The 27,780-nt window shown below is 46.6% G+C and overlaps 1 protein-coding gene across 1 annotated transcript; it reads right to left on the reverse strand.

Moving 5' to 3' along the window:
- Nucleotides 1–2,783: 2,783 nt before the first annotated feature.
- LOC141147998 (olfactory receptor 1M1-like) lies at nucleotides 2,784–3,800 on the reverse strand. Its single transcript, XM_073635153.1, has one exon. The coding sequence runs from the start codon at nucleotides 3,798–3,800 to the stop codon at nucleotides 2,784–2,786; it is 1,017 nt and encodes a 338-aa protein (XP_073491254.1).
- Between the last annotated feature and the right edge of the window lie 23,980 nt (nucleotides 3,801–27,780).

The raw sequence follows: 27,780 nt of genomic DNA on the forward strand, positions 1-27,780 counted from the left end.
GTGCATAGAGCATATTTTATGCCATATCGACTTCACAAGATGAACCCTACAGGTTCTCCCAACTGTTGGCAGTGTGGTGTGACTCTGGGAGATTTTGCACTCATTTTCTGGATTTGTCCATACATTGTAGGGTTTTGGATGGAGGTGGTGGCTTTGTTAAATTTTATTTTACACACTCATATGTCAGTTACTATGTCAGTGGGTTTGTTGGGTTTGATTAAGGATATTCTTCCAACAGAGGCAGAGCGGACATTCGTAATATTACTCTGTTTAATGCCAGAAAACCTATTGCCCTGTATTGGAAGAAGCCTTTCCCGTCCACATTAGTATACTGGAAACAACTGGTTAATAATAGTTTACCATTACAGAGAGATACCTATGTGAACAGGGGTTTTCCCCGTAAATACAAAAAAATTCATCCCCCAACAATATTGACTTCTAATCTTTTATAGTAATTTTTAGATATGATATTGATACATATATTGCTATAAAGATTAAATGGGTTATTTATGATATGATTTGCTAAAGATATATATGATAAGGCTGATATTGTGGGGACTATAAGGGTTTATGTGATGTTCTAGATAGTGACATACTAAAATAAATAAATAAATAAATAAAATACTAATTTACTTATCAGGTTAATTGGCTTCTGTCCAAAATTGGCCCTAGTATATGAATGTGAGTCGGGGACCTTGGATTGTGGGCTCCTTGAAGGTAGGGACCGATGTGAGTGTGCGATGTATGTGTGGAGCGCCGCGTAAATTGATGGCGCTATATGGGTACCTTAAATAAATAATAATATAATAGATGATCATCTTAATGAGACACAATGTACAGGGATAGGGACAATTGTAGACACGCACACTCACTCAGGTTGAACTGGATGGACTGGTGTATTTATTCGACCTTACTAACTATGTAACTATGAAGATGGTATTGTGATCCGATGAGGATCTCAGTGATGAATATATACTTTAACACAAATACAATACACGGTACAAAACACATTAGACGTTGGTTTAGTTTTGTTGATTTAAAGGAAAAGAACAATGAAGAGATTTAAAAAAAAAAAATATATATATATATATATATATATATATATATATATATATATATATAAATATATATATATATATATATATATATATTATTTCTAGTACGTGGGTCACGTTACATTTATGTCTAAAAAAAGAAGACAACTATAGTATCCTTACTAGGTAAGCATAATATGAAATCCTTTTCAAAATCAGTGGCGTTGTTAGGTGGGTGCAGGGGGGGGGGGGGGGGCGCCAGAGAGGTGACACCCGTAGGTAGCGGCACGTACTGCTAATACTGCCCGCTGCCCTGATCTGCGCCTCAGGTCTTGCGCTGTGTCCCTCAGCGCAGCGGACTGAAGCCGCCTCCCCCTCCTCTCTGTTTACATCCACACAAGAGGAGGAGGAACCCAAGGGACACACACGGCTGTGTGTATCTGTCTGCGCTGTTCTGAGGTCTGTAAACTTTATGTATATGTGGGTGGACATGTGCAGGGGGTGTCTATACTAATGGGGGGTCTGCACTGAGGGGGGATTCTATACTAATGGGGGTTGGCACTAAGGGGGGATTTTATACTGATGGGGGTTGGCACTGAGGGGAGGGATTTTATACTGATGGTGGTCTGCACTTAGGGGGGATTCTATACTAATGAGGGGGTCTGCACTGAGAGGGGGATTCCATACTGATACTGATGTACTGATGGGGGGGGTCTGCACTGAGGTGGGAGGTTGATACTGATGGAGGGGGGGTCTGCAGAGTCTGCACTGAGGGAGGGTGTCTGTACTGATGGGGGGGGGTCTGCAATAAGGGAGGGGAGTCTGTACTGAGGGAGGGGGTCAGTATTTAGTGGGGGGTCTATACTGAGGAAAGGGGGGTCTGCACTGAGCGGGGGTCTGTACTGATGGAGGGGGGTCTGTAATGAGGGAGGGGGGTCTGTAATGAGGGAGGAGGTCAGCATTTAGTGGGGAGTCTATACTGAGGAAAGGGGGTCTGCACTGAGCGGGGGTCTGTACTGATGGAGGGGGGTCTGTACTGAGGGAGGGGAGTCTATACTGAGGGAGGGGGTCAGTATTTAGTGGGGGGTCTATACTGAGGAAAGGGGGTCTGCACTGAGCGGGGGTCTGTACTGATGGAGGGGGGGTCTGTACTGAGGGAGGGGAGTCTGTACTTAGTGGGGGGGTCTATATTGATGGAAGGGGGTCTGTACTGAGGGAGGGGGGCTATATTGATGGAGTGGGGTCTGTAGTTAGTGGAGGGGGGGTCTGTAATGAGGTAGTTGGTGGAGGAGGGGGTGACACCAATTTTTTCGGCACCGGGTGACACCAACCCTAGTGACGCCACTGTTCAAATACAGTGGGGTTGATTTACTAAAACTGGAGAGTGCAAAATATGGTGCAGCTGTGCATGGTAGCCAATCAACTTCTAAAAAAAAAAAAACCTGGAAGCTGCATCAGGTTTTGCACTTTCCAGTAGCGGCGGCTGGTCCATAAGGGGCGCAGGGGCTTAGCCCTCCTAATTTCCATGCGGGGTTCCCGGACTCATAGGTTTCTATGAGATTTTTTTTCTTTCTGGAAGCACATGATTAAAGCCTGGGTCTCTAATTGGCCTCAAAAAGGTTGGGCTTGGGGCGCAGAGCATTGCACCCCAAACCAACCCACTTGTGACATTAGTGAATCAATATTCAATATCTTCTTGCGGCTTTTCCTCCTGGCCAATTAGGACAGGAGGCGAATCTTAAGACTGGATTAGCCAGGAGAAGCCGGGAAGCCGCGACCATGGATGGGGTGAGTGCGGACCTGGCGGGGGGGTTTGTTTGCTTTGCCCCCCAAAAATCTTAGAACCGCAGTCTTAACATCTTTATTCTGTAAGCAGTATATCAAGGGATTCAAAGCAGGTGTGACTGCCGTGTACAAAACGGTGAGCACCTGTTCCATCACTTTGTAGTGAAGTGACAGCGGCATGACGTAGACGCTTACACTTGTGCCATAAAAGAGAATTAGCACAGTAAGATGCGATGAACAAGTAGAAAAGGCTTTTCTTCTTCCCTCCTTTGATTTGATATTTAGGATCACACAAACTATTTTGACATATGATAACAAAATGCATATAAATGGACAGACCGCAAGCAGCAATATTTCAATATATATTTCGATTAAAAGCACTTCTGTATTGGCACATGAGATCTTCATGATAGATTTGGCATCACATAAGTATTGGGAGATTATATTGGAGGGGCAGAAATGTATTTTGGAGGCAGTGATTGTGGTCATTATTGAGTTTGAACACCCTAAAATCCATATAGCAGCGGTGATCTGTATACAGTGATTGCGGTTGAAGACACGATGGTAATGCAAGGGTTGACAAATGGCAACATAACGATCGCATGCCATTGCGAATAACAGAATATCTTCTATACTGCCAGCGGCCCAATAAAAACCCAACTGGATGAAGCATTGTATGAAGGAGATTGTGTAATTCCCAGTCAATATCATGTTCAGCAGTTTCGGGCTCGTTGATGTTGTGTAACACAGGTCTATCAAAGACAAATTACAGAGAAAGAGATACATTGGGGTATGGAGATGATTATCAAACAATATTACTAGGATTATGAAGGAATTCACGAGCATACCTGTTAAATATATCAGAAGGAACAAAACAAATAAAAAAGGCTTGTCTGCTTCTCTGGTGGAAAATGGCAATAAGTGGAACATTTGAGGAGATGTCTCATTTTCCATAAAATCCAAGCCATCCAAGCCTTCCATTCTATAAGGAAAAGAAAACGCATTTTAAAACAAATAATTGATCTAAAGCAGGTGGCAACATAGCAATACCCAGGTATTCCACACTCACTTTCCCACATTCTCACCTTACATTGAGGCTGTACACTCTTATCAAAACGAACTTGTCTCAAAACACCAACCTACTCGTTCTTTTCGTTAATCCCAAGATCTCCTGCTCTCTAGTTCCTTGTCACCTCCTCCCATACTCGCCTCCAGGACTTTTTCCGAGCCTTTCCCATCCTCTGGAACTCCCTACCCCAATCTGTCTAAAAGCAAGCAGAGTTGGAGCTAGTCAGACAATCCCTGAAAACCCTTCTCTTCAGAGAAGCCTATCCAGCCCCCACCTAACAACTGTACTTTTACATCAGATTATCCCCCACAGTTATCAGCACCACACAAAAGGTAATAACAAAATGTAATATTTTTTTACAATTTTTTTTGGGAGCTTTGTTTGGGTGAATAATGTAAACAAATAAAATAATAAAAATAAAAATAAAAAACTACTGACACTGTCCACTGCCCTACACACACACCAATCTGTGCCCTAGTGACATTGCCCTCTGTCCTAATGACTGACACCAATCTCTGCTCTACTGACTGACATCAACCTCTGCTCTATTGACACGTGAACTACTCTACTGACACCGTCCATGTTTTACTACATTTCTACATTTTAAAATGTTTGCTTACATTTATATATGAGTGTGTGTGTGTGTGTGTGTGCGCGCGTGTGTATGTGTGTATGTGTGTGTATATATATATATATATATATATATATATATATATATATATATATATATATATATATATATATATATATATACACACATATATACAGTATATACTGAAAAAAAAAAAATATATATATATACATATATATATATATATATAATTATAATATATATATCTTTTTCTTTTTCAGTATATACTGTATATATGTGTGTATATATATATATATACCGTATATATATATACACACACACACACACACACACATGCAGCTTTGGGTTGCACACCCTAATGCAATAGGCTGCGCACACCTATCCAGTGGAGGCCCACTTATTAGGGGTGCAGGGGCGCCCCCTAATCCATGTGCCCAGGCCCCTAATCTACATGCAGGGCGCCGGAGGCATTGATTTCAATGAGGTTTTGTTTTTGTTTTTTGAAGCACATGATTAGAGCCTTAGGCTCTAATTGGCTTCAAAACGGGTGGGCTCGGGGGGGCGGTGAGCCCACCAACTTGTGTGATGTGTGCAGCGGTGGTTGGAGTGGATAAGCAGTGGAGAGGAGGAGTAGAGGAGTGGAGGAGGAGGCGGGGGAGCTGGCGGCAGCCACTGAGCATGCAGTCTCCAGTGGTGACATGTGCAGAGCTGTGAGAAGAAAGTTAGCGATGTCTGTCATTGGAGTGTACAGCAACCTGGCTCTGTCCACCTGGCTGCTCTCCTACTGCTTCCTCCATTTGCTGTGCATGGACTGCACGGTAGCCGAGAAGGAGGGGAAACCGCGACCGTGGATGGGGTAAGTGCGGACCCAGTGGCGGTGGGCCCCCCAAAAAATGGAGGCTTGTTTGCTGCGTCCCCCAAAAAATGGAGCAGCAGCCGCCACTGCCTATGTCAGTGGTGATATTCATGTAGGCTCTGTGGCTTAAGCCTGGTACACATGGGCTGCATATCGGCCATCATGGCTGGTTCAACAGAAACTGTTCGACATTCTGCTCACATGTACATCAGCCTATCCGGCATCCAATCAGTGCTGCCATCCAATGACTGGAAGCTCTGACCGGTGTGTTCCGGCGGGGAGGCAGTCCCCCGGTTGGAACACAATAGCTCAGCGGATAAATCAATATACTAACATTTCATAGTTATTACAGCAAGCTCTTCCTGAGCTGCTTAGTTTTTTTTTTCCGTTCAGCCCGCTGGGTTGGACAAAAAAAAGCCTAGAGCGATTACCAGGCTTAACAAATCTTGGAGCCAGCCTCTAGTGAATTAAGACATGGATTCCTTTCCTAATAAAACATATTTGTACATGCTATTTTAATGGGGTCACACTCCTTCAAAATATTACTTGGCTTGGTACACCTTAGAGAAACAACCCTTTTCTTCTTCAATTTAAAAACTTAGAGCAGTTTTTGGTAGATTGTCATATTTGAGCTTTCAGAGCTATTTATACCTGGAAACAAACACATTTCTAACTTTATTAAAGGTGGCAAGGAGGCTATCTGCACGTACACCCATCACTATTCAGTAGCTACTTGTGCAGTAGACAAGAGAGGAACTGTGGTCAACCTAGGGAAGGACTGTTAGCCTTAGAGCCCATTCACACAGGGACGACTTGTCAGGCGACCTAGTCGCCTGACAAGTCGCCTCCCGTTCTGTGCTATGGAACCGTTCTAAGCGGAGCGACGCAAGTCGCTCCGACTTAGAAAAAGGTTCCTGTACGACTTCGGGGGCGACTTGGGGCGACTTGCATAGACTTCTATACAGAAGTCGTTTTGCAAGTCGCCAGGGCAGTCGTTTGCAGGTCGCCTCGCTGAGGCGACCTGCAAGTCGTGTTGCCCCTGTGTGAATGGGGTCTTAGGAATTTCAACAGCAGCTTTTTTGATGACCCCACACATGTAGGATCAGTTTATCTAAGCACCTGCATTTTAGGTTGATCTTAACATGTTGACACTTGTGGGGCATGGTGCAGGAATTGTGAGTTTTAGTACAGATGTTCAGGACTGTACTGACAGTTTTGGTATCTACGAGGTAAGCATGAATTTGAAGGAATTAAAGCGGAGTTCCACCCTATTTTATAACATTAGCTCAATCAGATTACATCAATGTACTAATTTATAAACTGAACTTTTTTTTTTTTTTTTTTTTTAACTGTACCTGTGTTTTGCAGATCTTCCTCTCTAATTCCTGTCTGTGGATTCTGCGGATATGGGCGGGTATTTTGCGGCTATTTCATAATTTCCTTTTAGCCGCACTGGCTCCTGGGAGCTTGTGTCATTGTTCCCAGGAGTCATTGCGGAGGTCTGCCGCGAGTTATCGCGGGATTTCAATATCGAAAGTGACGCGATTTATCTGTCCTCTGCCACTCTATCCTCGTAATGGTATTTGCTTCCTCTTCTTTTTTTGTGTACAGTTTTTTTTTTTGCCATCACAAGGGGGCGGGAATGTCCTGCGACGCCGCCCGTTGTGACCAACCATGAACTTTATGGCTCTCCAAATTGTTACTATTGAGCATGCGCAGGAACGAGCAAGGCATGCTGGTAGCTCAGCATCAAGGGAAGAAGGAAGTAAATGCTTGTGGGCTTCACATGCCCACACATGCCCACAAGCAAGATGAAAACGGCCGTCCAGATTTTTTTCTTCTGTACTATGAAAGCGGACATCGGGCCAACTAAATCTACAAAAAAGTGAGTTTGCAAATGTCTATTTGTGATTATGTTAATGTTTACCAATACTATAGGGTTATAGTTAGTGTGTGGTTTATTAACAATTGGTGCTGCGCTATCAGTGTAAAACATAAAATTTGCATGAAATAACACAATTTCAATATGTGACATAAAATATATATAAATAACATAAACCGTATCCACACTATATGAACAAATAGATGCACATAAATGCAAAAAAAAAAAAAAAATCAACAGTTCGTGTGTGTGTATAATTTTTTTATGAAATGCTGCGTTAGTTATAAGCCAGATATAACAGGATGCACTCCTTCCAAAAAGTTCAACTTTTGCCTCATCAGTCCTAATAATATTTGCCCAAAAGTCTTGGGGATAATCAAGATTTATTTTGGCAAATGTGAGACAAGCCTTTGTGTTCTCTTTGGTCAGCAGTGGCTTTCGCCTTGGAACTCTCCCATGGATGCCATTTTTGCCTAGACTCTTTCTTATTGTTGAATCATGAACACTGATCTTAACTGAGGCAAGTGAGGCCTGCAGTTCTTTAGATGTTGTTGTGGGTTCTTTCATGGCCTCCTGGATGAGTTGTCGTCGTGCTCTTGGAGTAATTTTTGTAGGACGACCACTCCTGGGAAGTTTCCTCATTTGTGGATTATTGGCTCTCACTGTTGTTTGCTGGGACCCCAAAGCCTAGAAATGGCTTTGTATCCCTTCCCAGACTAATGCATTTGAATTACTTTGTTTCTCATCTGTTCCTGAATTCCCTTAGATTGTGGCATGATATGTTGCTTTTTGAGATTTTTTAGGGTGTTTCCCTTTGTCAGACAGCTTTTATTTAAATATTTTTTTGATTCAACAGGTCTGGCAGTTATCAGGTCTGGGTGTGGCAAGTCAAATTTAACTTAGCTTTCCAAAATGTGGTTATTCACAGTTTATCATAATTTAGCCAGGGGGGGTTCTTTTTCACATAGGGTCAGGCAGGTTTGGACAGCTTTTTCCCTTAAAGTGTTACTAAACCCACAACAGTAAAATAAGTCTGTATATGCAGTAAAGCATGCTTGTTATACTCCCCGTGGAACCTAAGGGGTTAATCCTTTACATTGAGTAAAAAGGATGTTTGATCCTCTTGGGGACACGCTGCACAACCTCAGTTTGGTGTGTATTGCTGGACATGTGATCAGTGCAGGGCCAATCAGCACTGTCCAGACAGAGGGTTAGGGGTCCTGTAGTCTCATAGGACAGCCAGAGTAGTATGAAAACTCCTCCTACAAGCTTTAACCAGTGCTCTGCTGGACACTGATAGAAGTAACAAGACTGCTCTAACTGCTGATGAGAAAAGGTACAGTGCCTTGCAAAAGTATTCACCCCCCTTGGCATTTTTCGTGTTTTGTTACCTCACAACCTGGAATTAACATCATTTAATTTACAGAACATGCCCACAACTTTAAAGATTTTTTTTTTTATTGTGAAGAAAACAACAAATAGGACAAAATAACAGAAAATGTCAATGTGCATAACTATTCACCCCCAATACAGTCAATACTTTGTAGAGACACCTTTTGAGGCTATCACAGCTCCAAGTCGCTTTGGATAAGTCTCTATGAGTTTGCCACATCTTACCACTGGGATTTTTTTCCATTCCTCCTTGCAAAACTGCTCCAGCCCCTTCAAGTTGGATGGTTTGCGCTTGTTAACAGCAATCTTTAAATCTGACCACAGATTTTCTATTGGATTGAAGTCTGGCTTTGACTAGGCCATTCAAACACATTTACATGTTTGCTAAAGCAACACTTCAGTGGTTTAAGGGGAGTCTGTGTGTGATTTGAGGCTAGGACAGAGGTTTACCTTTCAGCAGGACAATGGCTCCAGAGTGGTCAGAGTTGAGGGAAAGATGGATGGTGCTAAATACAGGGATATTCTTGAGAAAAACCTGTACCAGTTTCCCAGTCCTGACTGCTGAAAAACATCCCCACAGCATGATGCTGCCACCACCATGTTTCACTGTGGGGATGGTGTTCTTGCACATGGAGGGGGAGAGGAGGAGGAAGGGGGGGACCGGAGGAGCCCATGGAGGAACACGGAGGAGAAAACAGAGGGGAGCTGGAGGAGGATACAGGGGACAGTCAGGAAAATTTGGTGCGGCGGTGGGGGAAGTTATAATCACCGATCTCACTGTGTAGCTTTCAATAAAGCAGCTGAAAGCCTCAGAGGGGAGAGGAGGAGAAGCAGCTGTCATGATTAGAACTTCCCCCGCCACCAAACCGATTGTTCCTGAGTGTCCAGGTATCGGACTAGGCATCCGGAGCATTTGCAAGTACAAGTACTCCTGCAAATACTCAGTATCGGGACCGATACTAGTATCGATATCGGGACAATACTAGTGCCAGGTATTGTGAGCATCAAGTCTAACCAGGGCAACCAGCAGATTGCACAGTCATATTTAGACTCACCACACAACTGCTGTAACAGGAAAATGAAGGCTGGCCATAGATGTATAACTTTTTTGGATCAGCAGCAAGGTAGATGGAGGAATCCTCCCCACTGTGTTATTGTAGTCTGAGAGCGGGACTCCTCCACTGTCAGATGCTGCACTGGTCAGTGTATTCTGACTGTTTATAGAATATAATGCTTGTGTTAACTGGGTGACATGAGCTGACAATGTCATAAAAAATAAATCTAGATAAACGGAAGATGGAAGATGTGTGGATAATATTGATCATTGAATGGGAAGGGTGTATAAAGGTGTAATACATTAGTGCAAAAACAGGCAGATGTAAAGCAAATGAAAAGAACTGGAGATACATAAGTAGCAGTTGGGTTGACATGGACATGAAGGAAAGAATAAGATCACAGACGGGACTGGGTGAAGCAAATAGTTCCACAACACGGTTAGGAGGGCTTGTTGAGTAATAGGGTTTGTGGGTCAAGCCAAAAAGGAATATCAATAGGATGGGACAAACTGGAGGAAGAATGAAGCAGGTATGATTTTCCTGTGTATACTGGATGTGTTGTGTGATGTACATGTTTCTCACTGCCTGATATTCAAGTCACCTTTATGAACAAGATGCACTTTTTATACACAGCCTTTATGTGAAGGGTAGGGATGAGCTTCGTGTTCGAGTCGAACCCATGTTCGACTCGAACATCGGCTGTTCGATCGTTCGCCGAATTGCGAACGTTATGGGCCGTTCGCGCTAAATTCGTGTGGCGCGTCACGGCCCATAATTCACTGCGGCATCGCAGTGCATTGCTGGCTGATGATTGGCCAAGCATGCACTATGACCCGCATGCTTGGCCAATCACAGCGCCGTCAGTAGAGAGAGCTGTAATTGGCCAAAGCCAGGGTGGCTTTGGCCAATTATGGCTCAGGGGATTTAGTACACACCCCACACTATATAAGGCCGCCTGCACGGCGGCCCTGTGTAGTGTGTGTTCCGGTGTGCTGAGAGATAGAGAGAGAGAGAGACAGTGTCATTTGATTTGAGTTAGATAGATTAGGCAGAACAGTCAGTCAGTTAGCTGCACTTACAGTGTATTGTGTATATATATGCATCCCAGGTGTTGCATATATATATATACACTGTATTCAGTTTAGCTAGATCCGTTCCTGTTATCTTCTATCTAGACTATTTACATTTAATGCAGTGCGTCCTGCTCACAGTGTTCAGCTAGATCCGTTCCTGCTATTTACATTTAGTGCAGTGCGTCCTGCTCACAGTGTTCAGCTAGATCCGTTCCTGTTATCTTCTAGACTATTTACATTTAGTGCAGTGCGTCCTGCTCACAGTGTTCAGCTAGATCCGTTCCTGTTATCTTCTAGACTATTTACATTTAGTGCAGTGCGTCCTGCTCACAGTGTTCAGCTAGATCCGTTCCTGTTATCTTCTAGACTATTTACATTTAGTGCAGTGCGTCCTGCTCACAGTGTTCAGCTAGATCCGTTCCTGTTAAATTCCTACTGACAGGCAGGCTTGTCTGGTTACAGTATATAAAGCTACCTGAAGAAAATTACAGGTGTTCTATTTGATCCTATTAGTACCACGGTCAGGCAGCTAGACTATTTACATTTAGTACAGTGCGTCCTGCTCACAGTGTACAGCTAGATCCGTTCCTGTTATCTTCCTACTGACAGGCAGGCTTGTCTGGTTACAGTATATAAAGCTACCTGAAGAAAATTACAGGTGTTCTATTTGATCCTATTAGTACCACGGTCAGGCAGCTAGACTATTTACATTTAGTACAGTGCGTCCTGCTCACAGTGTTCAGCTAGATCCGTTCCTGTTATCTTCCTACTGACAGGCAGGCTTGTCTGGTTACAGTATATAAAGCTACCTGAAGAAAATTACAGGTGTTCTATTTGATCCTATTAGTACCACGGTCAGGCAGCTAGACTATTTACATTTAGTACAGTGCGTCCTGCTCACAGTGTTCAGCTAGATCCGTTCCTGTTATCTTCCTACTGACAGGCAGGCTTGTCTGGTTACAGTATATAAAGCTACCTGAAGAAAATTACAGGTGTTCTATTTGATCCTATTAGTACCACGGTCAGGCAGCTAGACTATTTACATTTAGTACAGTGCGTCCTGCTCACAGTGTACAGCTAGATCCGTTCCTGTTATCTTCCTACTGACAGGCAGGCTTGTCTGGTTACAGTATATAAAGCTACTTGAAGAAAATTACAGGTGTTCTATCCCAGCTTAGTGCAGCTACAGGCCATTAGTATGTCTGGAAGGCCAAGAAGGAGAGGCAGACAGTCACAAGCCAATAAGAGAGGGCAAGCAGGCTCTGTGTCTAGTGCTGGTCGTGGAGACGGTGCATCCTCATCAGCACGTGGCCATGGGACACGCTTGGCCTTTTTTTCGGCAGCTGGCCGTGTTGAGCCGCAACATGCGGAAGACTTGGTCGAGTGGATGACCAAGCCGTCCTCATCCTCCTCATCCTCTCTCACCCATGCCCAGGGTGCTTTGTCTGGCAAAGCAGCGGCCTCTTCCCTCAGCTCAATGTCATCAGTGACTCCTTCCCTAGCTCCACCATGTCCTCATGAGGATTCCCTCGAACTGTTTGACCACAGTGTTGGGTACATGCTCCAGGAGGATGCCCAGCGTTTGGAAGGCTCTGATGACGATACTGAGCTCGATGAAGGCAGTAACATGAGCACGGACAGAGGGGGTGCCCAAGAAGGACAGCAATCTGGCAGTCATGCTCCCCCTGCTGCAGCATACTGCCAGGTTTGCTCCAGTGATGAGGAGGGAGGGGATGATGAGGTCACTGACTCAACGTGGGTGCCTGATAGGAGAGAGGAGGAGGAGGAGGAGGAGGAGGAGGAGGCGGCGGCACATCACCAACGAGGCAGGATGCCCTCCAGGGGCCAGCCTAAGGGCAGCACATTGACTGCATCACACCCCAAAGCTCCACATGTGCAGGGCGCTGCAGTCTCTGCGCGTTATTCAAAAAGTTCTTTGGTGTGGGCCTTTTTTGAGACGAGTGCATCAGATCGCACCGCTGCTATTTGCAACATATGTCTCAAGCGTATCTCGCGTGGCCAAAACATCTCCCGCTTGGGTACCACATGCTTGACCAGACATATGTTGACCTGCCATGCAGTTCGTTGGCAAGCGTATCTAAAAGACCCACACCAAAGAACAAAGAGGATCTCTCCTTGCTCCTCATCAGCTGAGATTTCCAACCCCACTAGACCTTCAGTCCTCTCTGAGACCTGCAGTGAGAGGAATGAAGGTGTAGAATTAGGTGTGTCACAGCCAAGTACTTGTGGGCAATCTGCTTTTGGTACACCGACGTCAGATTGTACCAGGCAAATTTCCCTGCCCCAGCTGCTGCACCGCCGAAAGAAGTTTGCTCCCAGCCATCCACATGCCCAGCGGTTGAATGCTAGCTTGGCAAAATTGCTAGCACTTTAACTGCTGCCTTTTCAGTTGGTAGACTCTGCCCCCTTCCGTGAGTTTGTGGAATGTGCGGTTCCTCAGTGGCAGGTACCCAAACGCCACTTTTTCTCACGGAAGGCGATTCCGGCTCTCTACCGGCATGTGGAAGGCAATGTCCATGCCTCGCTGGACAGGGCGGTCAGCGGTAAGGTGCATATTACCGCTGACTCATGGTCCAGCAGGCATGGACAGGGACGTTACCTAAGTTTCACGGCGCATTGGGTGACTCTGCTGGCAGCTGGGAAGGATGCAGGACAAGGTGCAGTAGTGTTGGAGGTTGTTCCGCCACCACGCCTCCAAAATGCTGATTGTGACACACCTCTCTCCTCCACCCCCTCCTCTTCTTCTTCCTCCATGGCCTCTTCCTCGGAACCAGCGGTGCTCCGTAGGCGTTCAAGGGGCTACGCAAGTACGCAGGCCAAAAGATGCCATGCGGTGCTTGAGCTGGTGTGCTTGGGGGACAGGAGCCACACTGGGGCAGAGGTTTTGTCAGCTCTGCAGGGGCAGGTTCAGAGGTGGTTGACGCCACGCCAACTTAAGGCAGGAATGGTGGTTTGCGACAATGGCACCAACCTCCTCTCTGCCCTCCGACAGGGACAAATGACCCATGTGCCCTGTTTGGCTCACGTCCTTAACTTGGTGGTGCAGCGGTTCTTGGGCAGGTACCCGGGCTTACAGGATGTCCTGAGGCAGGCCAGGAAAGTCTGTGTGCATTTCCGCCGGTCATATAATGCCAGTGCTCGGCTGACGGACCTCCAAAAGGAGTTTAACCTGCCCAAGAACCGCCTAATCTGTGACATGCCCACCAGGTGGAACTCAACGTTGGCCATGCTGCAGCGGCTGCACACGCAGCAGAGGGCCATCAATGAGTACCTGTGCGACTATGGCACCAGGACAGGGTCAGGGGAGCTTGGTTTTTTTTCCCCACGCCAGTGGGCCATGATCAGGGATGCATGCACTGTCCTGTCACCATTCGAGGAGGCCACGAGGATGGTGAGCAGTGACAGTGCATGCATCAGTGACACTGTCCCCCTTGTCCACCTGTTGGAGCACACGCTGCGTGGAATAATGGACAGGGCACTTGAGGCAGAACAGAGGCAGGAAGAGGAGGACTTCCTTAGCTCTCAAGGCCCCCTTTATCCAGACAGTGTTCCTGCGTGCCCGCCGATCACACAGGAAGAGGACGAGGAGGAAGAGGAGGAGGAGGAAGATTGTGTCAGTATGGAGGTGGAGCCTGGCACTCAGCATCAGCAGCAGTCTTTAAGGGATCAGTCCCAAGAAACACATGGACTTGTACGTGGCTGGGAGGAGGTGGCTGCGGACCATGTCGTTCTTAGTGACCCAGAGGACTCCGGACCGAATGCCTCAGCAAACCTACGCTGCATGGCCTCCCTGATCCTGCAAAGCCTGCGTAAGGATCCTCGTATTCGTGGTATCAAGGAGAAGGACCAATACTGGCTGGCAACCCTCCTTGATCCACGTTACAAGGGTAAGGTTGCGGACCTTATCTTGCCATCGCAGAGGGAGCAGAGGATGAAACATCTTCGGGAGGCCTTGCAGAAAGGTCTGTGCAACGCGTTCCCAGAGACTGGGAGGTTACAAACTCCTGTTTCTGGACAACGTGTTGCTGAGGCTTCGGTCAGTCAAAGAAGGAGCGGTGGAGAAGGTGGCCGTCTGACCGATGCGTTCAGACAATTTTTTGGTCCGCAGCCCCAAGGTATGATCGGTTCCAGCAACCATCGCCAGCGTCTGTTTTACATGGTGCAGGAATACCTAGGGGCAAGATCAGACTTGGACACCTTTCCCACCGAAAATCCTCTGGGTTACTGGGTCTTGAGGATGGATCACTGGCCAGAGCTTGCACAGTATGCAATTGAGCTACTGGCCTGTCCTGCATCCAGCGTTCTTTCGGAACGCACATTCAGTGCTGCTGGAGGCGTGGTAACCGATCACAGGGTGCGTCTGTCCACCGACTCGGTCGATCGGCTGACCTTCATAAAAATGAATGAGTCTTGGATCACCACCAGCTACCAAGCACCTGATGCTGATGTAACCGAATAATTTTTTTTGAAATCTCAGATCCCTTCAAAGACTGCCTATGCTGATGCTGAGTGACTATCCCTGAGTAATTATCCTCTTCCTCCTCAATCATCACGCTGATAGCTTGTAAGAAAATTTTTGGTTCTGGGCGCCACCACCAGTGCCTAAGGCACAATTTTTCAGCCCCTGTTTAACAGGGGCGTGTAATTACAATTTTTGATGTAATACTTTGCAGCAGGGCTCGTTCCTGCATTCCAACTAGAGTGTCTGTGAGGGGTTGCAGTGTTGTGGCACCAGCACCAGTGCCTAAGGCCCAATTTTTCTGCCCCTGTCTAACAGGGGCGTGTAATTACAATTTTTGATGCAATACTTTGCAGCAGGGCTCGTTCCTGCGTTCCAACTAGAGTGTCTGTGAGGGGTTGCAGTGTTGTGGCACCAGCACCAGTGCCTAAGGCCCAATTTTTCTGCCCCTGTCTAACAGGGGCGTGTAATTACAATTTTTGATGCAATACTTTGCAGCAGGGCTCGTTCCTGCGTTCCAACTAGAGTGTCTGTGAGGGGTTGCAGTGTTGTGGCACCAGCACCAGTGCCTAAGGCCCAATTTTTCTGCCCCTGTCTAACAGGGGCGTGTAATTACAATTTTTGATGCAATACTTTGCAGCAGGGCTCGTTCCTGCGTTCCAACTAGAGTGTCTGTGAGGGGTTGCAGTGTTGTGGCACCAGCACCAGTGCCTAAGGCCCAATTTTTCTGCCCCTGTCTAACAGGGGCGTGTAATTACAATTTTTGAAGCAATACTTTGCAGCAGGGCTCGTTCCTGCGTTCCAACTAGAGTGTCTGTGAGGGGTTGCAGTGTTGTGGCACCAGCACCAGTGCCTAAGGCCTAATTTTTCAGCTCCTGTTCAACAGGGGCATGTAATTACAATTCTTGATCTAATATTTCACAGCAGGGCCCTGTGAGGGCTTACAGTGTTGTGGCCACAGCAACACCTAAGGCCCAAATTTCTGCTGAGTATATAGGGCAGGACCCTACTTTCAAACATCTAACTTACAAACGACTCCTACTTGCAAACGGAAGGAGACAACAGGAAGTGAGATGAAATCTACCCCTAGGAAGGGAAATTCTTTCCTGTAAGAGTTAATATGGGAAAACAATTTCTCCTTTCCACTGATGCTTTCCAATCCTTGTTCCACAAAAAAACCCAAATTTTCAAAAAACATTTTTCATTGGGACAAAAAAGTGAGGTGAAATCTTCTGAAGAGGAGGAAAGACAGCAAAACAAATGTCACAGGGGTGATAACCCTTCCCTATGTTTTCGAAAAAGCTTAGAAAAGATTTTTTGGCTGGAGCTAAACACGTTAAAAATGTTCAAAATTACAAACAGATTCTACTTAACAACAAACCTACAGTCCCTGTCTTGTTTGCACCGCCTGTATACTGCTGTTCAGAGTATATAGGGCCTGGTGGCCCCACACCTTTCCTTATTTTAATTTGGGTGCGGGGTTCCCCTTAATATCCATACAAGACCCAAAGGGCCTGGTAATGGACTGGGGGGTACCCATGCCGTTTGTCTCACTGATTTTCATCCATATTGCCATGACCCGACATGACATTAAACCCGCAAGCAGTTTTAAATGAGATTTTTTCCTTTAAAAATGACATTTGGTGCAGGGACTGTTCTAAACATGGGAAACACGCGTCACTTTACAGGCATACTATAGACACCCCCCAGGTACGATATTTAAAGGAATATTTCACTTTTTTTTTTTTACTTTAAGCATCATTAAAATCACTGCTCCCGAAAAAACGGCCGTTTTTAAAAGTTTTTTTTGCATTGATACATGTCCCCTGGGGTAGGACCCGGGTCCCCAAACCCTTTTTAGGACAATACCATGCAAATTAGCCTTTAAAATGAGCACTTTTGATTTCGAACGTTCGAGTCCCATAGACGTCAATGGGGGTTCTAACGTTCGTGCGAACTTTCGGTCCGTTCGCGGGTTCTGGTGCGAACCGAACCGGGGGGTGTTCGGCTCATCCCTAGTGAAGGGTCATGGATGGTCACATTAATAGCATCCTACAGAGTTCAGTAGAGTGTTTGCTGCACTAACTGCATGAGCAAAGATGTACCTATATGTGTTTTATTTTAACCCAGCATACACAAGAGCTTGTTAAAGTGTGTTACTTTATTACCCTTAACCTGGTTATATATAGGTATTGAACAGCTACACATTTAGAGGGTATCTTTTTTTTATTTAAACAAATGTATTGCTAACTAACAATTCAGTTTAGTAGATGTAGTTGCCTTGGAATAGCCCTCACCCAGAGGTGGCATATGTGTTCACATAGCAATGTTAGAGATCCTCTGACATAACAGCTCTTACCTTGAACTGAACCGATTACCTGTGAAATAGATGTTCAGGCCCGTGAGCAGAAAATGACAGTAATCCTAGCTTTAAATAATGTTTTCTAGGCTCACACAGTCATAGACACACTATCTAGAGGGAAATTTGCTCATTAAGGGAATTATATCATTGCTTGTTATACCCCGAAGGAGTTAGAATATTTTTATGCCGTTAGGTCACTGGAGATCAGTACCAATCAAGAAAAAAAGAAATGGAAAAAAAAGCTTTCTGAGCCTCCATCTCATATCTTGTATGGGCTTAATTTTTTTTGTTGATGGGTTCAATGGTGTGGAGGTCACAGGAAGGGAAAGAAGGAGAGACATCTGCATGCATGTATCCCAAGTCATACAATTGCAGCTAAGAAACTGGATAAATCTGCATATCAGACAGATCTACAGAAAAATATTTAGGTAAAATTAAAACCAAACTCAAAATCCTCCCTTGCAGTGCAGCACAGTTAAATGTTTGTTAAGTCTAGGGGACGTTAAAAGCACTTTCCTGTCGCATCATGGCAGCATACACGTTGGGTTGTGACTCCGCCTCCACAACCTGATAGGACCACATAGCTATAAATTAGAGAGTAGACACCTGCCCCAGTATTCTCTTATTTTTCCTCACCTGTCAGGACGATCAGCACCCCCTTACCACTTCGCCCCAGCCAGGTTCTAGCCTCTCCTGGGTGGAAGTCCTTCTTGTACAGCCTCTAAACGAGCTAAATAGAAGGAGCCCCACTCTGGTGATCTCAGGGGCACTCTCTCATCTCACTCAGCTGTCTGACCACAATATAAGCCTTAAACAGGCTTCAAGTGCAGCAGCCCACAAAAGCCTTAAACAGGCTTGCTGGAGGAATGGCCAGGGAAGCTTCGGTGTGGCCTCATGAAATAAGCCTTAAACAGGATTAGTTGTGTGCAGCGGTCTCCATCCCCCCCCTCTTTCACCCTCTCCTACCAGTATCTCTGCCCATCTGCTGGGCTCTGTGGTTCTCCAATCTGCCGTCCGGGAGCGCCGAGCGTTCTCAGCGTCCTCACGCATGCACAGTGTGTCGTTTGGGCACCTCTGTGCCGCTTTCCAGCTTCCAAGATGGCGCCGGGTGTCCCGCGGCACTGCTGCGCATGTGCGAGCATCCGACGCTGATGGCGGCGGATTTAAAAGCCCAGCAGTAGCTGTATTTGCTGCTGCTGGTTGTCTGTGTATGACAGATCGTTTTTGACTGCAAAAGCGCTCTACAAAGGTAGGTGGCCTTCCTCTACTCGGCTTTTAAGTCAGGATTCCTGCTCCCTCTGCATAGCTCTGCTTATTTTTTCTCCCTGCAGGTTTCCAGTCCGCTTTCTCTCCATGGAGACCGCTGCCCCAGTAAATCACCGCCAGCCTATTAGGTAAGGGGGGGAAGACAAGTGTAATTATTGAAGATTGAAAAAGAGAGCACTACTAACGCTGCCTAAATTGGTCAGCCCTACCAGGTCTTCAAAAACGTCTGCTTCAAGACAAAGAGAGTCCTCACGCAGGAGGAGTTGCTCCAGACACAGAAGGAGCCGTTCCTATCATAGAAGAAGCCGCTCGAGAGGAAGCCGCAGAAGAAGCCGCTCCAGGTCGCACTCTAGACATGGCCGATCCCGCCATAGAAGATTGCCCTCACGCAGACATCGTTCCCCCGCACGCCACTCCCGTCCTGCCGGGAACGCATCCTGTCTAATAATGAGGGTCTGGAGGTATCGGCCGGATTCGACTTCGGTCTGATAGAGCCGTTTGTTAAATCGGTTAAGGAGGCAATAGGATGGGAGGAACCCCAGGAAGCCCAACCGAAACAAAGGAAGTATTTTCCTCAGCTTAGAAAGGATCCAGAATCTTTCCCGTTCATTGACGAACTAGAGGACCAAATCAAAGAAGAATGGCAGAGGCCAGAAAAAAAGTCTAGTCTGAATAACAGACTCCTGAAGCTATACCCACTCAAGGAGCCTAAGGTGAACCCTCTGGTGTCCCCTCCGGTAGTGGACGCATCCCTGATGCGCCTAGCCAGGCATGTTACCCTCCCGTTAGAAGACGCGGTAACGTTTAGAGATGTCCTCGACAGAAAGATCGACACGGATCTCAAGCGGGCTTACCTGTCGGCTGGAGGCGCCTGCAGGCCTGCAATAGCACTCGCTGCAGTAGGAAGAGCCATCTCGAGCTGGTCCACAAGCACAGAAAAGCTTGTATTAGAGGGTGCAGACCAAGAAAGAATAGTGAATGCGTTGCAAGAGCTAAGCTTGGCTGGTGACTTTGTGGCTGAAGCTTCGGTCGACACCATCAGGTCTGCGTCTAAGTCTATGCTGGCCTCAGTAACGGCCAGAAGAGCATTGTGGCTGAAGCCCTGGACGGCAGATCTGGCTTCCAAATCTAACTGGTGTCGTATTCCGTTCGATGGTGAGCACCTCTTCGAAACAAAATTAGACACAGCCATCTCCAAAGTAACCAGTGGCAAGTCCGGGCTCATCCCCTCGGCCAGGAGGCACAAGCAGCAGAGACCTCCTCCCTTTAAGCGGAACCTCCCAGAGAGATATAGGGACGCGAGAGCGTACAGACCAGGGAAGGAGTATCGAAGGAGCTGGAAGAACCCTCAAACCTCCTTTATGAAGTTTCAGAAGCCTAAGGCGCCTGCTTCCAGTGACCAGAAGCCCTTTTGAAGGTGCGCCCGTCCGGCCAGCGGTAGTGGGAGCAAGACTCTCCAGTTTCAAACTGGTCTGGGCGGAAACCATAAGGGATACCTGGACCCTGGCCACTGTCACCTTCGGCCACAGGTGGTCCTTCAAAAACCGACCCCCAAGGGATCAGTTCTATCCAACCCGTATTCCTCCATCTCGGGAAAAAAGGTTGTCTCTACTGAACTACATTCAAGATCTTCTCCAAAAACGAGCAATAATAGAAGTTCCACCAGCACAGGGGATTCTATTCTCCATTATTCCTCGTCAAGAAGAAGTCAGGGGACTTTCGACCGATTCTAGACCGAAAGAACCTCAACAAGTCCATCAGAGTGGAGTCATTCAGGATGGAGAGCTTGCAGTCTATCCTCCAGGCCATAAACCTGGGAGACTGGATGCTCTCCATAGATCTCCAGGATGCCTACCTGCACATTCCAATCCACGTGGCATTCCAGAAATTCCTGCGATTCTCGGTGGGTCAGGGGCGCTTCCAGTTTCGAAGCCTTCCCTTTGGGATCTCAACAGCCCCCAGAACATTCATGAAGGTGTTACTACCAGCAATAGCCTTTTTGAGGGAGAAAGGTCTAAGGGTCCACCATTACCCGGACGACATCCTCCTCCTCTCAAGCAGCCAGGAATCACTCGTTCAACATCGCGAGATCCTGGTTTCCACCCTAATGAGTTTGGGATGGATAATCGACTGGCAAAAAAGCAACATCCAACCTACCCAAAGGATGGTCTTCCTGGGAGCCGAACTAGACACCCGAGCAAACACAGTGGAATTGCCAGGGTAGAAGTTGTCCCTACTAGTTCAGAAAGTGAAGGATGCTGTTCCAGCGTCATGCCTACTGGCCAGAGCATACCTCAGCATCCTGGGTTCCCTATCAGCAACCATTCCAATGGTCAGATGGGCGCAATGGAATACCAGACCCCTGCAAGCCTCCTTCCTGCGCCAGTGGGATGGATAGTCCATGTCCCAATTGATTCGCATCTCAGAGGAAGCCAGGCTATCTCTATGGTGGTGGACCCACCCCGACAACCTCAGCAGATGCAAGCAGATAGTCATCCTCCACCAGGAGGTGGTAACTTCGGACGCCAGTCTGGAGGGATGGGGGGCACACTACCTACATTATGCAGCTCAGGGCTGCTGGCACTTCAAAACCAAGGATGTAGTATCAAACGTCCTGGAGATGAAGGCAGCCTTCCAAGCCCTCTTGGCATTCAGCTCACTTCTGAGAGGGAAACAGGTCCTCATTCGAATGGACAACCGAGTGGCTGTAGCCTACATCAACAGGCAGGGGGGTACCAAGAGCATCTCCATGATGCGGGAAGTTGGTCCGGTGATGCGATGGGCTCAACTGAACCTGCAGGACCTGAAGGCGGCCTATATTCCGGGGGTTCAGAACCTACTGGCGGATTCTCTCAGCAGAACATTTGTTTCCAACAACGAGTGGTGTCTAAGCCCACAGGCCTTTGCCCTCATATGCCAGACATGGGGTCATCCAGACATAGACCTCGCAGCAACACCAGAGAACAAGAAGTGTCAGAGGTTTCTGTCAAGGGACCCCTTCCCCTCAGCGGAGGGAACGGATTGTCTCCAGCACGCCTGGAACTTTCGCCTAGGCTACATTTTTCCACCGACCCCACTGATAGCCAAGTTCCTTCTGAGGCTCAAACATTCAACAGCTCTAGTACTGGCTGTGATTCCCTTTTGGCCACGGAGGCCTTGGTTCACCACCCTCCTGCAACTGAGCACAGCGGATCCACTTCCACTCCCGGTGACAACGGATCTACTAACCCAGGGCCAGCTACTACATCCGAATCCAGAGAGATTGCACCTAGCGGCCTGGAGACTGAAAGGTCTAGGTTCCTAGATCAAGGCTGTTCTCAGAAGGTAGTCGATACCCTGCTTCAAGCCAGGAAATCCTCCACGAATAGCACCTACGAGAGAATCTGGGGAAAGTTCTCTTCCTTTGCTCAGGAACAAGGTTGGGACCCTTCTTCCCCATCAGCAATACAAATGCTTGAGTTCCTCCCGTCAGGTCTAGACAAAGGCCTTAGGTCCAGCACCCTTAAAGTCCAAGTCTCTGCCATCTCATCTTTGACAGGGGTTAAGTGGGCACTTAACCCTCTGGTGGTTCAATTTCAAAGAGCCTGCCTGAAGCTAAGGCCTCCCAGAAAGCCTTCATTTCCAACATGGGATCTATCAACTGTCCTAGAGATTTTATCCGGAGAGCCATTCTTCCCACTTGAGGATACCTCCCTCTGGGACCTGACTCTAAAGGTATCATTCCTAATTGCCATCACATCGGCGAAGAGGGTCTCAGAAATGCAAGCTTTGCTGATCAAAGAACCGTATCTGATGATTTACCCAGACAGGCTAACCATGAAGCCTTCAGACAGGTTTATCCAAAAAGTCTCTTCGTTCCACTTTAACCAGGAGATTGACCTCCCGGCTTTGATCACGGATCAGGGCGTCCCTCATCCCCTGGATGTCAAGGGCAACATTCTGCATTACCTCTCAGTAACCAAGTCATTCAGAAAATGCGAGAACCTTTTAGTCATCCCACATGGGTTCAGGAAGGGCCAGGCAGCTTCTGCCCGTACCATCGCCTCATGGCTCGTGAAAGCTATCAAGAAGGCCTACTCCTTAAGCACCTTGCAGATTCCGGAAGATCTAAGAGCGCATTCCACCAGGGCAATGGCTACTTCATGGGCAGCTTACTGTAAAGTTTCAGCGGAAACCATTTGTAGAGCGGCCACTTGGTCTTCGAGAAACACCTTCATTTCCCATTATAGAATAGACGCTGCACGCTTAGCAGCAGTTGAATTTGGGAAGGCCGTCATACAGGCCAATTCTTCTGTTTCTTGTCAATAAATGTAATTTTGCATTCCCACCCAGTTTGGCGAGTTACTCCCCAACGTGTATGCTGCCATGATGCGTCAGGAAAACGGAAAATTGTATACTCACCTTTCCGTAATTTTCCTTTCCTGTCGCATCTTCATGGCAGCATACAATCACCCACCCTCTGAGGTGACATGTGTATATATTTACAGAGAATACTGGGGCAGGTGTCTACTCTCTAATTTATAGCTATGTGGTCCTATCAGGTTGTGGAGGCGGAGTCACAACCCAACGTGTATGCTGCCATGAAGATGCGACAGGAAAGGAAAATTACGGAAAGGTGAGTATACAATTTTCCGTTTTTACTTTTCTGATCCTCGATTCCCCTGGCAAATGGCACCCCCCCCCCCATGATTTAGTAATGAACTGTCCCCTTGTGTCCTCACGTCCATTGCAGGGTTATGGTCCATGCTTTGGTTTGGCAGTCCGATCCCTCTGACGTTATCAGTGTGCAGGAAGGAAGAGGCTGCAGGGAAACATCCGGCAGCTTGAAGGTCCCAGCAGCTAAAAAAAATTATATATATATTTTTCACTCAATATTGTAATGTATATGAAGGAGGACAAAATTATGTGTTTTATGTTATCAGTTTAACCACTTCAGCTCCGGAAAGGTTTTACCCACTTTCTGACCAGGCCACAATTGCGCGGTTGTGCGACGTTGTATCCAAATAAAATTGGTGTTCTTTTTTTTACCCACAAATAGAGCTTTCTTTTGGTGGTATTTGATCCTTCCAGTCACAGTGGTCACATGATTGAAATGCTCGTCTCCGCCTCCCAGCATTTATAACCTCTTAAAGGACTGGGAGGCGACGGCAGAAAGGGGTTAAACAAGTTAAAGAGGGAGTCCCGCGAACAAAAAAAAAATGTAAATGTCAGCAGCTACAAATACTGCAGCTGCTGACTTTTAAAAAAAGGACACTTACCTGTCTCAGGGTCCAGCGATGTCGGCACCCGAGGCCGAACCGTCGCTCGACTCTCGGGTGCTGCCGCAGCCATCTTCTGTAAGGGAATCAGAAAATGAAGCCTTGCAGCTTCACTTCCCGGTTCCCTACTGTGCATGCGCGAGTCGCGCAGCGCAATCAGAACGGTCCCTGCTTTCTAGACAGGTATCTGCACCCACCTCCCCCCTGAAAGGTGCCAAATGTGACACCGGAGGGGGGGAGGGTTCCAAAAAGCGGAGGTTCAATTTTTGTGTAAACCTCCGCTTTAAGATGTTTTGTAAATTAATGAATTTTGTTTGGGAAATATCTACTTCCTTCCCCACACAAAAGGTTTAACTTTTTATTTTTATTTCATAATGGGGACACAGACAACAATAAAAACCCATCAAATAATATTAAGTGGTGACACTGGATCTAACACAATGGCTGGAGTTCTCAAGATATGAGTTCCGGGATGGCTGAAAGACACACCAGAAGGTCATAATGGTCTTGATGTGGTATCAGACACCTAATCCACTGTAGATGATTATGACATTGAAGTGGGAGGAACAGGTGGAGAAAGCTTTACGTTGATCCTTTAAAACTTTGTGTGCCAAAAAAACATGAAATCCTCTTATCCAAGTACAGTGGAACCTCGGATTACGAGCAAATTCCGTTCCAGGAGTATGCTCGTAATCCAATGTACTCGCATATCAAAGCTAGTTTTCCGATTGAAGTCAATGGAAATGAAAATAATTTGTTTCACATTGACTTCAATGGGATGCATTACCGCACGCGGCCAGAGGCGGTGGGCGCCAGAGAGCCTCGGAAACGTCCGAAAAGGCCAGAGGGACACTTCGGCTGACCTCGGCAAACCTCAGAAAGACTCCGTATACGAGCCTTTCCGAGGTTTGCCGAGGTCAGCCGAACTGTCCTCGGGCATTTACGTGCATTTCCGAACGGCGCCGATCAGCGACTTTCGGCTCTGCTCAGCTCCAGTGCCCCCCACCTAAGGCCAAAAGCGGTACTGCACATCGCTTTTGGCCTGAATCCTGCTTGTTTTGTGAGACAACACTTGCAAACCGAGTTAGGATTTTTAGAAATACAGTGCTCGGTTTGCGAAGCGCTCGTTAACCGTGTTACTCGCAAACCGAGGTTCCACTGTATTACAAATCCTATCATGTTGTCAGGGCAGGGCTCAGCCCCTCCTTCTCTGAGCTAGCCACTCAGCTGTTGGCTAATTGCCAGCTCCTATCTCTCCACAGGTACTCAGCTGTTGATGATATCCCACTCGTCACGTCTGCCTACTTAAGCTGTTCAGTCCAGCGGACCTCTTCCTTCGCCTTGGTCAACATCACAGAAACATTCTCCTGCGATCCTGTTTAAGACTTGCTTTGCTGACATCCCTTCTAGCTCCAGATCCTGCTTGCTGTTCCACTACATTGATCCATGACTTCTGGCTTGGCTGACTGTCCATTCCGGTTACTGAAGTTTGGCTATGTTATGACTACGTTTGTTCTTTTTACTTTTATTATTAAACAAGTGTGATTTAACTGTACTTCTGTCTCAGCCTGATTTTATGGTTTCTGACACATGTACAGTGAATACACTCCTAAAATCACTAAGGAGTGTATTCACTGTACATGTCCAAGGTGATACTCCCAAGAGTACTCTCCCATTCCTCTGGACAAAGACTTTATACAAGTATGTCTGTCCAAGCTAAAATTATTTAGTTTAGGTCTGGACTAGGGATGAGCCGAACACCCCCCGGTTCGGTTCGCACCAGAACCCGCGAACGGACCGAAAGTTCGCACGAACGTTAGAACCCCATTGACGTCTATGGGACTCGAACGTTCGAAATCAAAAGTGCTCATTTTAAAGGCTAATTTGCATGGTATTGTCCTAAAAAGGGTTTGGGGACCCGGGTCCTACCCCAGGGGACATGTATCAATGCAAAAAAAACTTTTAAAAACGGCCGTTTTTTCGGGAGCAGTGATTTTAATGATGCTTAAAGTAAAAAAAAAAAAGTGAAATATTCCTTTAAATATCGTACCTGGGGGGTGTCTATAGTATGCCTGTAAAGTGACGCGTGTTTCCCATGTTTAGAACAGTCCCTGCACCAAATGTCATTTTTAAAGGAAAAAATCTCATTTAAAACTGCTTGCGGGTTTAATGTCATGTCGGGTCATGGCAATATGGATGAAAATCAGTGAGACAAACGGCATGGGTACCCCCCAGTCCATTACCAGGCCCTTTGGGTCTTGTATGGATATTAAGGGGAACCCCGCACCCAAATTAAAATAAGGAAAGGTGTGGGGCCACCAGGCCCTATATACTCTGAACAGCAGTATACAGGCGGTGCAAACAAGACAGGGACTGTAGGTTTGTTGTTAAGTAGAATCTGTTTGTAATTTTGAACATTTTTAACGTGTTTAGCTCCAGCCAAAAAATCTTTTCTAAGCTTTTTCGAAAACATAGGGAAGGGTTATCACCCCTGTGACATTTGTTTTGCTGTCTTTCCTCCTCTTCAGAAGATTTCACCTCACTTTTTTGTCCCAATGAAAAATGTTTTTTGAAAATTTGGGTTTTTTTGTGGAACAAGGATTGGAAAGCATCAGTGGAAAGGAGAAATTGTTTTCCCATATTAACTCTTACAGGAGAGAATTTCCCTTCCTAGGGGTAGATTTCATCTCACTTCCTGTTGTCTCCTTCCGTTTGCAAGTAGGAGTCGTTTGTAAGTTAGATGTTTGAAAGTAGGGTCCTGCCCTATATACTCAGCAGAAATTTGGGCCTTAGGTGTTGCTGAGGCCACAACACTGTAAGCCCTCACAGGGCCCTGCTGTGAAATATTAGATCAAGAATTGTAATTACATGCCCCTGTTGAACAGGAGCTGAAAAATTAGGCCTTAGGCACTGGTGCTGGTGCCACAACACTGCAACCCCTCACAGACACTCTAGTTGGAACGCAGGAACGAGCCCTGCTGCAAAGTATTGCTTCAAAAATTGTAATTACACGCCCCTGTTAGACAGGGGCAGAAAAATTGGGCCTTAGGCACTGGTGCTGGTGCCACAACACTGCAACCCCTCACAGACACTCTAGTTGGAACGCAGGAACGAGCCCTGCTGCAAAGTATTGCATCAAAAATTGTAATTACACGCCCCTGTTAGACAGGGGCAGAAAAATTGGGCCTTAGGCACTGGTGCTGGTGCCACAACACTGCAACCCCTCACAGACACTCTAGTTGGAATGCAGGAACGAGCCCTGCTGCAAAGTATTACATCAAAAATTGTAATTACACGCCCCTGTTAAACAGGGGCTGAAAAATTGTGCCTTAGGCACTGGTGGTGGCGCCCAGAACCAAAACTGTTCTTACAAGCTATCAGCGTGATGATTGAGGAGGAGGAAGAGGATAATTACTCAGGGATAGTCACTCAGCATCAGCATAGGCAGTCTTTGAAGGGATCTGAGATTTCAAAAAAAATTATTCGGTTACATCAGCATCAGGTGCTTGGTAGCTGGTGGTGATCCAAGACTCATTCATTTTTATGAAGGTCAGCCGATCGACCGAGTCGGTGGACAGACGCACCCTGTGATCAGTTACCACACCTCCAGCAGCACTGAATGTGCGTTCCGAAAGAACGCTGGATGCAGGACAGGCCAGTAGCTCAATTGCATACT

Source organism: Aquarana catesbeiana, linkage group LG06 (genome assembly GCF_042186555.1).
Source record: "Aquarana catesbeiana isolate 2022-GZ linkage group LG06, ASM4218655v1, whole genome shotgun sequence".
Lineage (NCBI taxonomy): Eukaryota > Metazoa > Chordata > Amphibia > Anura > Ranidae > Aquarana > Aquarana catesbeiana.

What these genes read in the sequence shown, in the direction of transcription:
- LOC141147998 (XM_073635153.1), bottom strand. Translation starts at nt 3,800, where the DNA reads ATGGAAGGCTTGGATGGCTTGGATTTTATGGAAAATGAGACATCTCCT.